Consider the following 12,433-nt stretch of genomic DNA (forward strand, 5'->3'; position numbering starts at 1 on the left):
CAACCGGGGCACGAACCCGTGTCCCCTGCATCGGCAGGCTGACTCTCAACCACTGCGCCACCAGGGAAGCCCCTCCTCTTTTGTCTTTAGCTGAGGATAATATTTAAGGTGAGGGCTTCAGCCATTTTGGTGAATGACACAGTTTTCCTGGGTCTCTCCTATGCATACATGTTATTAAACTTTTGATATTCTCCTGTTAATCTGCCTCATGTCAACTTAATTCTCAGACCAGACAGAAGAACCTAGAAGGGTAGAGGAAAATTTCTTCCTCCAGACAACGTGAAGCCTCCTGAGCTGTGAGAAAATTAATTTCTGTTGTTTAAGCCACCCAGTCTATCATACTTTGTTATGGCAGCTCTAGCAAACTAACACAAGGCCCATGTTCAGAGTCAGGAAAACCAAAACGGACCAAGCAATGAACCTGGTGGTAGAGAGGAACAGGAGACCGGGGAAGCAGCTTTCCCATCTCCCCACGTCCCAAGTGCTAACTCAGCTGAGTGTAACTTTTAGAATTAACCAAAGTCTTACCACGTTTTCTGGCAGCTTGTGTCCAGGGAGATATTTTATATTTTCATGGTCATTATTTATGATGTCTGTCAGTTTTCTCCCATTAACCGTTTCTTCAAAGACCCACATCTTAACCGTGGAGGAAAACTTCTGAAGTTTCTTGACATTATCACCAATTATTTTTGCAACAGCTGAACCCCTGCAAAAGAAACAGTGGAAAAGAAATCAAAAAAAAGAAATCAAACTCACTTGGGCAGAAGAGAAAAAGCACTAGATTATATTTCAGGAGACTTGTGTTCTGATTCAAGCACTGAGCTTAGAACTCAGATGTGATGTCGCCTCAGTCGCAAGCTGTTTTTCTGTTTGTTTTTTAAATAAATTTATTTATTTGTTTGTTTGTTTTTGGCTGCAATGGGTCTTCGTTGCTGCACGCGGGATTTCTCCAGTTGCGGCGAGCGGGGGCTACTCTTCGTTGCAGTGCGCGGGCTTCTCATTGCGGTGGCTTCTCTTGTTGCAGAGCATGGGCTCTAGGCATGCGGGCTTCAGTAGTTGTGGCACGTGGGCTCAGTAGTTGTGGCTCGTTGGCTCTAGAGCACAGACTCAGGAGTTGTGGCACATGGGCTTAGTTGCTCCGTGGCATGTGGCATCTTCTCGGACCAGGGCTCAAACCCGTGTCCCCTGCATTGGCAGGCGGATTCTTAACCACTGCGCCACCAGGGAAGTCCAAGCTGTTTGAAACTTAGTTGTTTTCAGTCATAAAGGAAAGACAAGACCCAAGTGGATTCCAGAAAAGGAGGAGAGCAAGGGCATGGGTCCCCCCAGCAGACACCCAGAGGCCTCTAAAAGCTCCCTTTTTTCTGCATCTCTATTCACCAAACCTATTCTGGTAATGAATCAGTCTCCCATAGGCTTTCCCACAGGGGAAGAGAAGATGCTAGTTAACGCCAGTCCTCTGCACAACAGCCGCAGGTGTGCGGCTGGTCCCTGTGGCAGAGGTGATCATGGTCAGCGGGCACCTGTGCCCATCTCACAGGTGTGTTGAGTGCACACTGATTGGGCCGCGGGTGGTACCTAATCCCGGCTGAACCAATCAAGTTCTTTTATAGGAATCTGAACAGAGAAATAGTTCGTTTCTTAGATAACTTTCCTGGTGTGAGGAGCAAAGGAAAGAATGGTAAAGAGCACCTTGAGAATTCACATGTCAGGGCATTCATTATTTTTTCTAATGATTTTTTCTAACGATTCAGACAATTTGTGAAATGGAGTAAGGGGTGATGACAGAAAGGGGGTGGGACCAAGCTAATGCAGAAGAACAGATTGGAGACAGTTATCCTTATGTTTATCTTTGGCTGCACAACAGAATTACCTGGGAGACTTGAGTCCCAGGCCACACCCAAGATCAATGAAATGGGTACCTCTGGAGTGGGATCAGGCATCAGCAGTTATTAAAGCTCCCCTGGGACTGACGTGCGGCCAGAGTTGAGGACAGCTGCTCTGCACAAGGATCTAGAACTTTGGTGCTCTCCTTCCTCACAAAGGAATAGCTGTAAACATCAAAGCTCTGTGGCTTTCCCTGCGAAGTCCTTATTCTCAGTCAGCAGGACAGTTTATTAGCTAAATATCCATTAATCCAATTCTCCTCTGACACCCTGCAGAAAAAAGGCCGAGAATCTCCCCACCAGCACTATCACTTTTACCCTAATGTTTATCCTACTAACTCACACAAGGTCAAAGAGAGCAAGTGTGATTCTGGGGAACTGAGCAAACCGAGGAGGGGATCTATAAGACACTAGGAATCCAAATCTAGTAAATCAAGTGGGAAAATAAACTAGAATCATGAGCCCCCTACCCATGGTCCACAGTCTTACTGGAATACACCTGTTTCTCCCTTTACAGCCGCCTCCTGGGAAGCCAAGCATTTGCAACCAGAGACAAACCTACTGTGTTTCTGCAGAAAAGTTAGTTAAGAAAATTTAAATAAAAATTGGAACTATTAAGAACTAAGCCCACCAGGGCTTCCCTGATGGCCCAGTGGTTAAGAATCCGCCCGCCAATGCAGGGGACATGGGTTCGAGCCCTGGTCAGGGAAGATCCCACATGCTGCGCAGCAACTAAGCCCGTGCGCCACAACTACTGAGCCTGCGGCTCTACAGCCCGTGAGCCACAGCTACTGGGCCTGCGTGCCGCAACTATTGAAGCCCAAGCAACTAGAGCCCGTGCTCTGCAACAAGAGAAGCCACCGCAATGAGAAGCCCACACCCCGCAACGAAGAGTAACCCCTGCTCACCGCAACTAGAGAAAGCCTGTGCGTGGCAACAAAGACCCAATGCAGCCAAAAATAAAAAATAAATTTATTAAAAAAAAAAAAGAACTAAGCCCACCATACCTTGTCCTTTGGAGTTCAAATGGGGCTTAGAAGGACAGAACAAAAATAAGGGAACTCCAGTTGCATTTTTTACTCATGGGAGGTCAGCAGGACCTCACTCTACCTCCTCCCAGGTTTCATCAAGGACTTCATTCAGTCATTCATTCACGAATTTATCTCAGTTATCAAAAATGTCCTGAGCACCTATTGAACATAATGCCTTGGGCTAGATGCTGGTGATATAAAAGGCACAGCTCTCAAAAGCTTCCCACACACTTAAGAAAGATGAACAAGGTAAAAGGAATTCACAATCCTGTGTGTGATAAGAGGTGAAGGGGAATGAGGGATACGTGATTAGAAGGGTAAACTGTGAGGGACTTTTAACACAAAGGACTCAGATGCAACCCAGGTAATCCATGGGAAGGCTCGCCTGCCCAGCGTTCAGCTGAGGGAACCACGGTGGACAGACCTGGCTGGGGTCCAGGGAGAAGACATGGGAACGGTGCTGAGGAAGACCATACCTCTGCAGAGAAGCAAAAAGGGCTTCATACACCAGGGATGGGAAAAGCAGGCAAAGCAGAGCTTCCAGCCAACACTCAGCTAATCACAGACACGTGAGGGAGCCGGGCCAAGCCAAGAACTAACCAGCTGATCCAGGGACGCACAAGCAACAACGTGTGCTTGTTATTTTCAGCACCAAGTTGGTGGAGGGTGGGCTGTTTTGCAGTGGTAGCTAGGGGATGCATCAGACTCAGCAACGCTGAGGCAACCAGAGGTAACTCCAGGTAATTCCGGGCCAAGCTATTGGATCAGCCACTCATGGATGGGGGAGGGGGGGAGGGGAGGGAGGAGATGGACGCGGGGAAGAAGCATGAAATTCAATTCAAGAATGAATCCAGGGAGGGACTTCCCTGGTGGCGCAGTGGTTAAGAATCCGCCTGCCAATGCAGGGGATACGGGTTCGAGTCCTGGTCCGGGAAGATCCCACATGCCGCGGAGCAACTAAGCCCGTGCACCGCAACTACTGAGCTTGTGCTCTAGAGCCCGTGTGCCACAACTAGTGAAGCCCGCGTGCCTAGAGCCCATGTTCTGCAACAAGAGAAGCCACCGCAATGAGAAGCCCATGCACCACAACGAAGAGTAGCCCCTGCTCACCGCAACTTGAGAAAGCCCCCGCGCAGCAACGAAGACCCAATGCAGACAAAAATAAATAAATTAATTAATTAAAAAAAAAAAAAGCATGAATCCAGGGAGATGAACAAAAAGATTCTAATGCCTATAAGGCCTAGTCTTGTTCTTTCTATGTAACTTATACAATAATATATTTTTTTGGAGATCAGAAATGAAAACACTTTAATTTGTTGTTTTAATCTCTTTCAGTACCATCTCCATTTGAACCAAGTATTTTCTTTGCTGTCCACCTTTTCTGTGTTGTTTATAAAATCTCAAAAGTATACAATTCTCCTCAACATAATAAAGGCTATATATTCTATACAACAAGCCCATAGCTAACGTAGTACTGACTATTCTTACCACGAAAAATGGGGAGACGGGGGCAGGAGGAAACTGTTGGAGGTGATGGATGTTTATTACCTTGATTGTGGTGATGGTTTCATGGGTGTATCCCCATCTCCAAACCCATCAAATATTAAGTATGTCTGAGTTTTCTGTGTTTCAATTACACCTGAATAAAGTTGTTTTTGTTTTTAAGTATAATCCATACCCAAAACTCCTTTGTGGCCCTGAAATGGTACTAAATGTGTTTGTCACATATGGGTAAGGAACAGGATCAAATAGCAAAGGGAGTGTTTTGGAAGAACCCGTGTGTTTTGAAGGCAACTACATAAAATCCACATATAAGTGAAAACCCTGTCCTAAAAAGATGCCTGGCCTACAGAGGACCAGTCTAAAAACATGCACAGATATATTAGAACTGAGCCTAAAATAAAATAAAAATACTGCATCCAGTCCAGTCCATGGAGGCAGTTTGTGTGTGGCTCAGCCATGGTCAGGGCTGGGGTCCTATGGCCACGGTGGTGGCGTCTCCTTGTTTCAGGGGCTGTCCGGTAACTGTTCCAGCCCAGTCAGGCACAGATCGTTAACACGGCTGGGTCAAAGGCACAAGCAGCCATTGCTCAGGTCTGCGATGAGTCTGGTTTTCCCCCAAGTGAGGAGTGGGGGCCAGAGGTAGCCCCAATGGCTGAGCGCTTGCCCCCGCCCCCACACACAGCACCAAGTGACAATGACGCATGTGTGCCCTTTTCAACTCTCCTGGCCTCCCTGAGAGAGCGCCAAATGTCTCATGTGAGTGTTGCGGTGTTTCCCAGCTCCCCAGCCTGTGTGAATTTCCCTTCTTCCCAAAGTATGAGGCCGCCTCCACTCAGAGCCTTGGCAGGACCAGTATCTGGCAAGGATTTTATAATACTGTTTTGTTTCCATTCTACTGGTGGCTGCTGTTACCTTCTACTTGCGGTCTTTGGAGTGGTGATAGAAAGTTTTCTTTTAAAGTCAACTTTTAAAGAAAGTCTAAGTGAATAAGCAGAACAAAAGCGACCAGGGCAGTTTAAAGGAGGTTTAATTCCATCTAAACCTCCACCTGGCAGATTAAGACACGACACAGGAGGCGACACAGGAGGCTCGGTCACTCTGACCTTGGGTTACTCAACCAGGTAGTGGTAGAACTGGGAGGGGGACTCAGGACAGCTGACGGCCAGTCCTGGGTTTTTACTCTGGGGTATAATATCACATTTCCCATGGAATCATGAATTATCTTATCAACAGGTCTTGGGCCTCAAAATACAGACTAGTTTGCAACCTCAGCAATATTATGCCAACAAAATTTTAAAAGGACTTGGAGTGGGAAATCACGACCCAGTGCAAACTGGGTACACACTGGGTATTTGACACAAGAGCTCATTTCATCTTTCCAGCTGCCACGTTATCCCCACTTTACAGATGAAGAAGTAGAGGCTCAGAGAGAATGAATAAGTTACCCGGTAACGCTGTCCATCTAGAGCCAGCAGTTCTGGCCCAGATCTGTTTCCAAAGCCCACACTTTCTACTAATTCCTGTTTGCTGAGGGGTAGAGAAGAATCATTTGTTGAGAACACACATTAAGCACCTATGCCATGCAGACACTGTGCCAGGCACAGAGGACACAGGGGATAAAGCTGGTAAGTCTAAGGTTGGGGTGGGGGAGAATTCGAGCCAGAGGGAAGGGCCCGTGGAGCAAAGGTGCAGGAACAGGAGGGGCATGGAGACTGTCCTCTGCTTTTACCCAGAGTCCACACCTGGTGGGAGGCAGAGGAAGTGGGGAGGGGAGAGGTTATGAGCAGGAGGGGGAGAGAGGGAGAGGAGGCTGAGAAAGGAGCAGAGGGAAGGGGAGAGGGAAGGATGGGGCAAGAGGCAGAGGGTAAGGGTTTGCTGACTACCAGGTGTCAGGCACTGTTTGTTTTTTGGTTGTTTTTTTTTTGCGGTACGCGGGCCTCTCACTGCTGTGGCCTCTCCTGTTGCGGAGCACAGGCTCCGGACGCACAGGCTCAGCGGCCATGGCTCACGGGCCCAGCCGCTCCGCAGCATGTGGGATCCTCCCAGACCGGGGCACGAACCTGTCCCCTGCATCGGCAGGCAGACTCTCAACCACTGCGCCACCAGGGAAGCCCTGCTTTTTGTTTTTTGATTGACACGTAATTGACAAATAACATTGTATAAACTGAAGGGGTATAACCCCTTGGTCTGATACATTTATGTATTGCAATCTGATTACCACCAGAGTACTGTTTTCAATACCTTACCCACATTATCTGTTTTAAGCCTTAGCAACCCTCTGAGACAGGGCCTATCACGATCCCCATTTTTCAAGTGAAGACACTGAACTCCCGGGATCACACTGGTGGTCAGTGGAAGAGGAGAGATCCACAGCCCAGGCCATGTCTTCACCACTCTGCTCTCCCTCCCTGGGTCCCAGCTGGACAGACACCCACCTGCTGGAGGTCCTAACCTCCACTGGCAACATCACCCTTCCCCCAACCCCTCGGCATTCACTCACCTCTTCCTCTCTAAAAAGATGTGACATTTTAATCAGCCAAGGAACACGATGCCTATCAAGTCAGGTTGACAATTCCCAGAACTGCAGGGGGTGCAGAAGCTTACTGGCACAGAAAGGACCCCACAGACCATCCCTCTTTTACCAAGGAGGAAACTCTCTAGGGAGAACAAACAAGGGTTCAGCTAGATTCTCCCCATCCCATGCCCAGAGCTGATCCTACATGTGGATCCAAGGGAAGAGGGTGATCAGTTTTGGTTTAAATAACATCTGCTTTCTTATTCATAAAAGCAATACATGAAAGACAAAAAAAAATTATAAACTCACCACCCAGGGAGAACCACTGTTAACATTTTGTGTAATTCTTTGCAGTTAAAGGGCTTTTAAAGTACAATCAAATGCCAGAGTATTAGATGCAAATGTGAAAAGTAAAGTATTTTAAAAATAGATTCAACTTGGTGAATGTTTATTTGATCTCTGGATAGGGAAGCTTTCTAAGTTTAAAATCAAAGATAGCAACCACAGAGGAAAAAAGATCAATGTGAACAACTTCACATAGAGAAAAAAAGGAGGGGGAGAAGCAGATTAAAGAAGTCTTTCTGTCTATCAAAATCCAAACTGCAGAGGAAAAGCCTCAAATAGAATGTTACATTTAACAAAAAACAGGATGCAAAATTGTATATGCCATATGATCATATGCATCACATGCAATTAACAAAATACATACCACCTCACACCTGTTAGTGTGGCTACTATATTAAAACAAAAGAAAAACAAGTGTTAGAATGTGCAGAAATTGGAACCCTTGTGTTCTGCTGGTGGGAATATAAAATGGTGTAACTGCTATGGAAAACAATACAGTGGTTCCTCAAAAACCTAAAAATAGAATTACATATGATCCAGCAATTCCCCTTCTGGGCATATACCCAAAAGATTTGAAAGCAGAATCTTAAAGAGATATTTGTACACCAATGTTCATAGCAGAATTATTCACAACAGCCAAAAGGTGGAAGCAACCCAAGTGTCCACTGATGGGATTGAACAGATAAACAAAAGCTGGTATATTCATACCATGGACTATCATTCAGCCTTAAAAAGGAAAAAAATTTTGGCACATGCTACAAAAGAAGTGAACCTCGAGGACATTATACCAAGTAAAATAAGCCAGTTACAAAAAGGACAATGACTGTATGATTCCACTTATGTGAGGAATTTATATGAACTCTCTCTCTTGAAGTTGGAATCCAGCTACGACATGGAGAAGCCCAAGCTCACCTGCTGCAGAAAGACAGACACGTGGCCATTCGCTCCCATCAGCCTGGCCAAAGCCCGCCCACTGTGAAAGGGGGCATCGAGGACCAAGAGCCCCAGCCCACTAAACACCTGACCGCTGCCTTATGAGTGAGCCCAGGTAAGACCAGCAAAAGACCCTCCCCGCTGAGCCCACATTGCTGATCCCCCAGAATCAGGAGCTAATCAATGATTGCTGTTTGAAGCCATTAAGTTTCAGGGGAGATAGTGGGGCAGCAACAGATAATCAATGAAGTTCCCAGCACCCAACTGTGGAAGGAACTGAGCCCAAAAGTAGAATGATGGCAAAGTGCCACTAGGATAACCTTAAAGGAGCAGGGGGATTTCTGGCTTAGTTCCTGACGTCATCAAGCCTGGGAGTTAGGGATGAGGGTTAGAAGAAAGACCCGGATGGTTGACACAACTTCCCACCAGCAATGATTGAGAGGCTTGGAGATACTACTTGGCCTGCCACAGGGAAGATTTAGGGGACATGTGACTCTTCTATCCAATGGGACATGTTTTAGAAAAGGGTGGGCTCGGACTTCTCTGGTGGTGCTGTGGTTAAGAATCCACCTGCCAACTCAGGGGACACGGGTTCGAGGCCTGGTCCGGGAAGATCCCACATGTCACGGAGGGACTGAGCCTGTGCACCACAACTACTGAGCCTGCACTCTAGAGCCCGCGAGCCCCAGCTACTGAAGCCCGCGTGCCTGGAGCCCGTGCTTCGCAACAAGAGAAGCCACCACAACGAGAGGCCCGCCACTGCAGCAAAGAGTGGTTCCCCACTTGCCGCAACTGGAGAAAGCCCCCGCACAGCAACAAAGACCCAATGCACGGGCTTCCCTGGTGGGGCAGTGGTTGAGAGTCCGCCTACCGATGCAGGGGACACGGGTTCGTGCCCCGGTCCGGGAAGATCCCACATGCCGCGGAGCGGCTGGGCCCGTTAGCCATGGCTGCTGAGCCTGCGCGTCCGGAGCCTGTGCTCCGCGACGGGAGAGGCCACAGCGGTGAGAGGCCCGCGTACTACAAAAAAATAAAAAATAAAAAAAAAAAATAAAAGACCCAACGCAGCCGGGGGCGGGGGGAAGAGTAGGCTCGCCTCAGCACTGCTCACAGACTAATGGGTAGAAGCTGGAGGTGACAGATTCTCCTCTCAAATATAAGACTTTTCTAATAATTAATTTACTAGATTAATTTTAAGATCAGGTGCCTTAAAAACAGTAAACTAGGGCTTCCCTGGTGGCGCAGTGGTTGAGAGTCTGCCTGCCGATGCAGGGGACACGGGTTTGTGCCCCGGTCCGGGAAGATCCCACATGCCGCAGAGCGGCTGGGCCCGTGGGCCATGGCCGCTGAGCCTGCGCGTCCAGAGCCTGTGCTCTGCAACAGGAGAGGCCCGCGTACCGCAAAACAAACAAACAAAAAACAGTTAACTATGATCATGTCATGTCTACAAGAAATGGGATGCCTCCTTTGGAGGGAAACTGAACAGGATGATTTTATTTATTTATTTATTTTTTGGCCGCACTGCAAGGCATGCAGGAGGATCTTAGTTCCCCAACCAGGGATTGAACCCATGCCACAAGCAGTGAAAGCACAGAGTCCTACCCACTGGACTGCCAGGGAAGTCTCTCCAGAATGATTTTTAAGACCTCATTTCAATTTGATTTTTCTTAAGTGGAATATTGTTATACTAGACTTTTTTGGGAGGGTAAGCTACTCAATATTTTTGTGACAATGGGATTTGTTCTCAGGTAAAAGTATGCTTCTCATTAAAAATGATAAGAATTTATAGAAACACGGACATTAGAGTTAGAAAGATCGGGGTTTCAACTCCACCTTATTAACCACTGACCTTGAAAAGTTTTCTAATCTCAGTTTTGTCATCTAAAATAGGAATAATAGTAGTACAGCATAGACTTGTCGAGATTTAAATGAAATAACGTACATCCCAGACACAGAAAATGACCCTAAGTGGTAACTGTTATGATTATCCCCCTTAAGGGAGGGGAGGAAGTGAAGAATGATGAAAGAGGTGAAAGAGGGCTAAGATATGAAAATCAGACTCATCCCCAATATAGCTGTGACGTATACACTGCACAACAACAGAAACAGGTGTGCGGATCAGGCTGGCAGGTGTCCTCAGTCTGGCTCCTGAGGGAAATGGGTCTCCTCCCAGGTCAGCCCAAACCGCCACTACCTCTCCCTCCAGCTTCCACAGTAGAGGTGTGTCAGCGCTGCCTGTGGACAAGGAAGGGGTCGTTTTGACCTCAGAGAAGCTAACACGCAGATGCCTAAACTGTTTCGAGCTCTCCACGTGGGGGTACAGCAAGAATCATCACAGACACTGAGCAGCACAGTCAAAAACGATATCACTGGGGGATGAAGAGCTGCCAGGCTGCATTCAGATGCTTCCAACAGGACAAAAAAGGTCAGCCACACGTCCAGCTTCAGTCATCGGTGCAAAGTAGGCCAAAGCTCTCCCTGACCTTCATTCCCAGGAGTCAAGCTGTGGTGAAAACAAGGGCAAAAGATAACTCCCAGAAACACCTCCCGCTCTTTTATCTTCTCCCTTCCTCTGCCTCTATTCCTTAGCATTTTGTGATTGGCATTGGTAAAAGTACACTTCTCACTGAAAATGCTAAGAATTTATAGAAACATGGACATTGGAGTTAGAAGGATCTGGGTTTCAATTCCACCTTATCAACCACTGACCTTGAAAAGGTCTGTTTTGTGATGGCTCTGGTCAAGGATGATGGAACTAACACAGACAGCATTTTTTCATTAGCTGACAACTACTGAGTGCTAGTCACTTTGCACTCTCTCAGATCATCTCATTTCATCCTCACCATGATCCTAGACAGCAGGTACCCATGTCAGGAGCAATGATTCTTGGAGAGAAGCAGTTTGCTCAAGCACCTAGAACTTGATGGGGCCAGAAACCCAGTGGGTGGGAATCCCAAGTGCCTCCTTCCACCGCTGCCTGACCCGGCCCTCCCAAGGAGGTGTGGGGTGTTTCTGGACTTAGACTGCAAACACAGCCCTGAGGTTTTAGTTCTAGAACTGCATCTTGCACTGTGTCTGGGTGCCCTTCCCAAGGTTCTGGCGAAGGAACTTTGTTTCATCTTTGGAGGAACCTAAGAAGCTTTTGTTTTTTCCTTTCTGTTGCTATTGTGAGTCACCAGGACCAAGAAAAGCCATGCCCGTTAGGAAGCACCTCCCTGCATCCCCACAGGGGGCAGCACAACAGGGCTCAGCTGGATGCAAGAGGCCCCCTTGGCCTCCTCTCTCCCACCCTGTAGAGGAAAAGAGGTGAGGGGGGGCGGGACGGCCCGTCAGTCTTCAGGTATCTGCATAGCAATTGATGATTATTTACATTGGGAGCTTTAGAGCCACCTTTTAGCTATAGATGTAACATCATTATTTCCATAAGCATTCTGAGCTGCTTCAAAGTCCCAAATGTAGGGACTTCCCTGGTGGCGCAGTGGTTAAGAGTCCGCCTGCCGATGCAGGGGACGCCGGTTCGTGCCCCGGTCCGGGAGGATCCCGCGTGCTGCGGAGCCGCTGGGCCCGTGAGCCGTGGCCGCTGGGCCTGCGCTCCGCAACGGGAGAGGCCACAGCGGTGAGAGGCCCGCATACGGCCTTAAAAAAAAAAAAAAAAAAAAGAATCCGCCTGCCAATGCAAGGGACACGGGTACGATCCCTGGTTCGGGATGATCCCACATGCCAAAGAGCAACTAAGCCGGTGCGCCACAACTACTGAGCCTGTGCTCTAGAGCCCGCGTGCCTAAAACCCGTGCTCCGCAACGAGAAGCCACCACGAGAAACCCACACACCGCAACAAAGAGTAGCCCCCGCTCTCTGCAACCAAAGACTGCGCGCGCAACAACGACCCAACACAGCAAATAAATAAATAAATTTCTTTTTAAAAAAAGTCCCAAATGTAAACACTGCTTAAGCAATTTCCTATTCCTGAGCATCTGGAAGGGTCCGTCTTTTGGTAACCTGTTTTAAAATCAGCAGAAGGCTAAAATCCCTTAGGGAAAAATCTGTTCCACCCTCAGGGAATATGATTCAGCAAGTCTAGCTTCAGTGCTAATTCTGATGCAAGTTGTCTTTGGACCACATTTTAAGAAACATTACTAAAAACACTATTTAGGGCTTCCCTGGTGGCGCAGTGGTCGAGAGTCCGCCTGCCGATGCAGGGGACGCGGGTTCGTGCCCCG

At 47.8% G+C, this 12,433-nt stretch overlaps 1 protein-coding gene across 4 annotated transcripts in view; it reads right to left on the reverse strand.

The window, feature by feature from the left end:
* The window catches only part of GPD1L (glycerol-3-phosphate dehydrogenase 1 like), a 58,529-nt gene that overhangs the window by 43,196 nt on the left and 2,900 nt on the right, over positions 1–12,433 (reverse strand). For all 4 annotated transcript variants that reach the window (XM_024116491.1, XM_024116490.3, XM_028478815.2 and 1 more), the window contains exon 2: positions 529–706. In XM_024116491.1, the coding sequence (XP_023972259.1) occupies positions 529–706 (178 nt within the window). The remainder of the gene's footprint in view (positions 1–528; positions 707–12,433) is intronic.

This window comes from Physeter macrocephalus, chromosome 18, assembly GCF_002837175.3.
Source record: "Physeter macrocephalus isolate SW-GA chromosome 18, ASM283717v5, whole genome shotgun sequence".
Taxonomy (NCBI): domain Eukaryota; kingdom Metazoa; phylum Chordata; class Mammalia; order Artiodactyla; family Physeteridae; genus Physeter; species Physeter macrocephalus.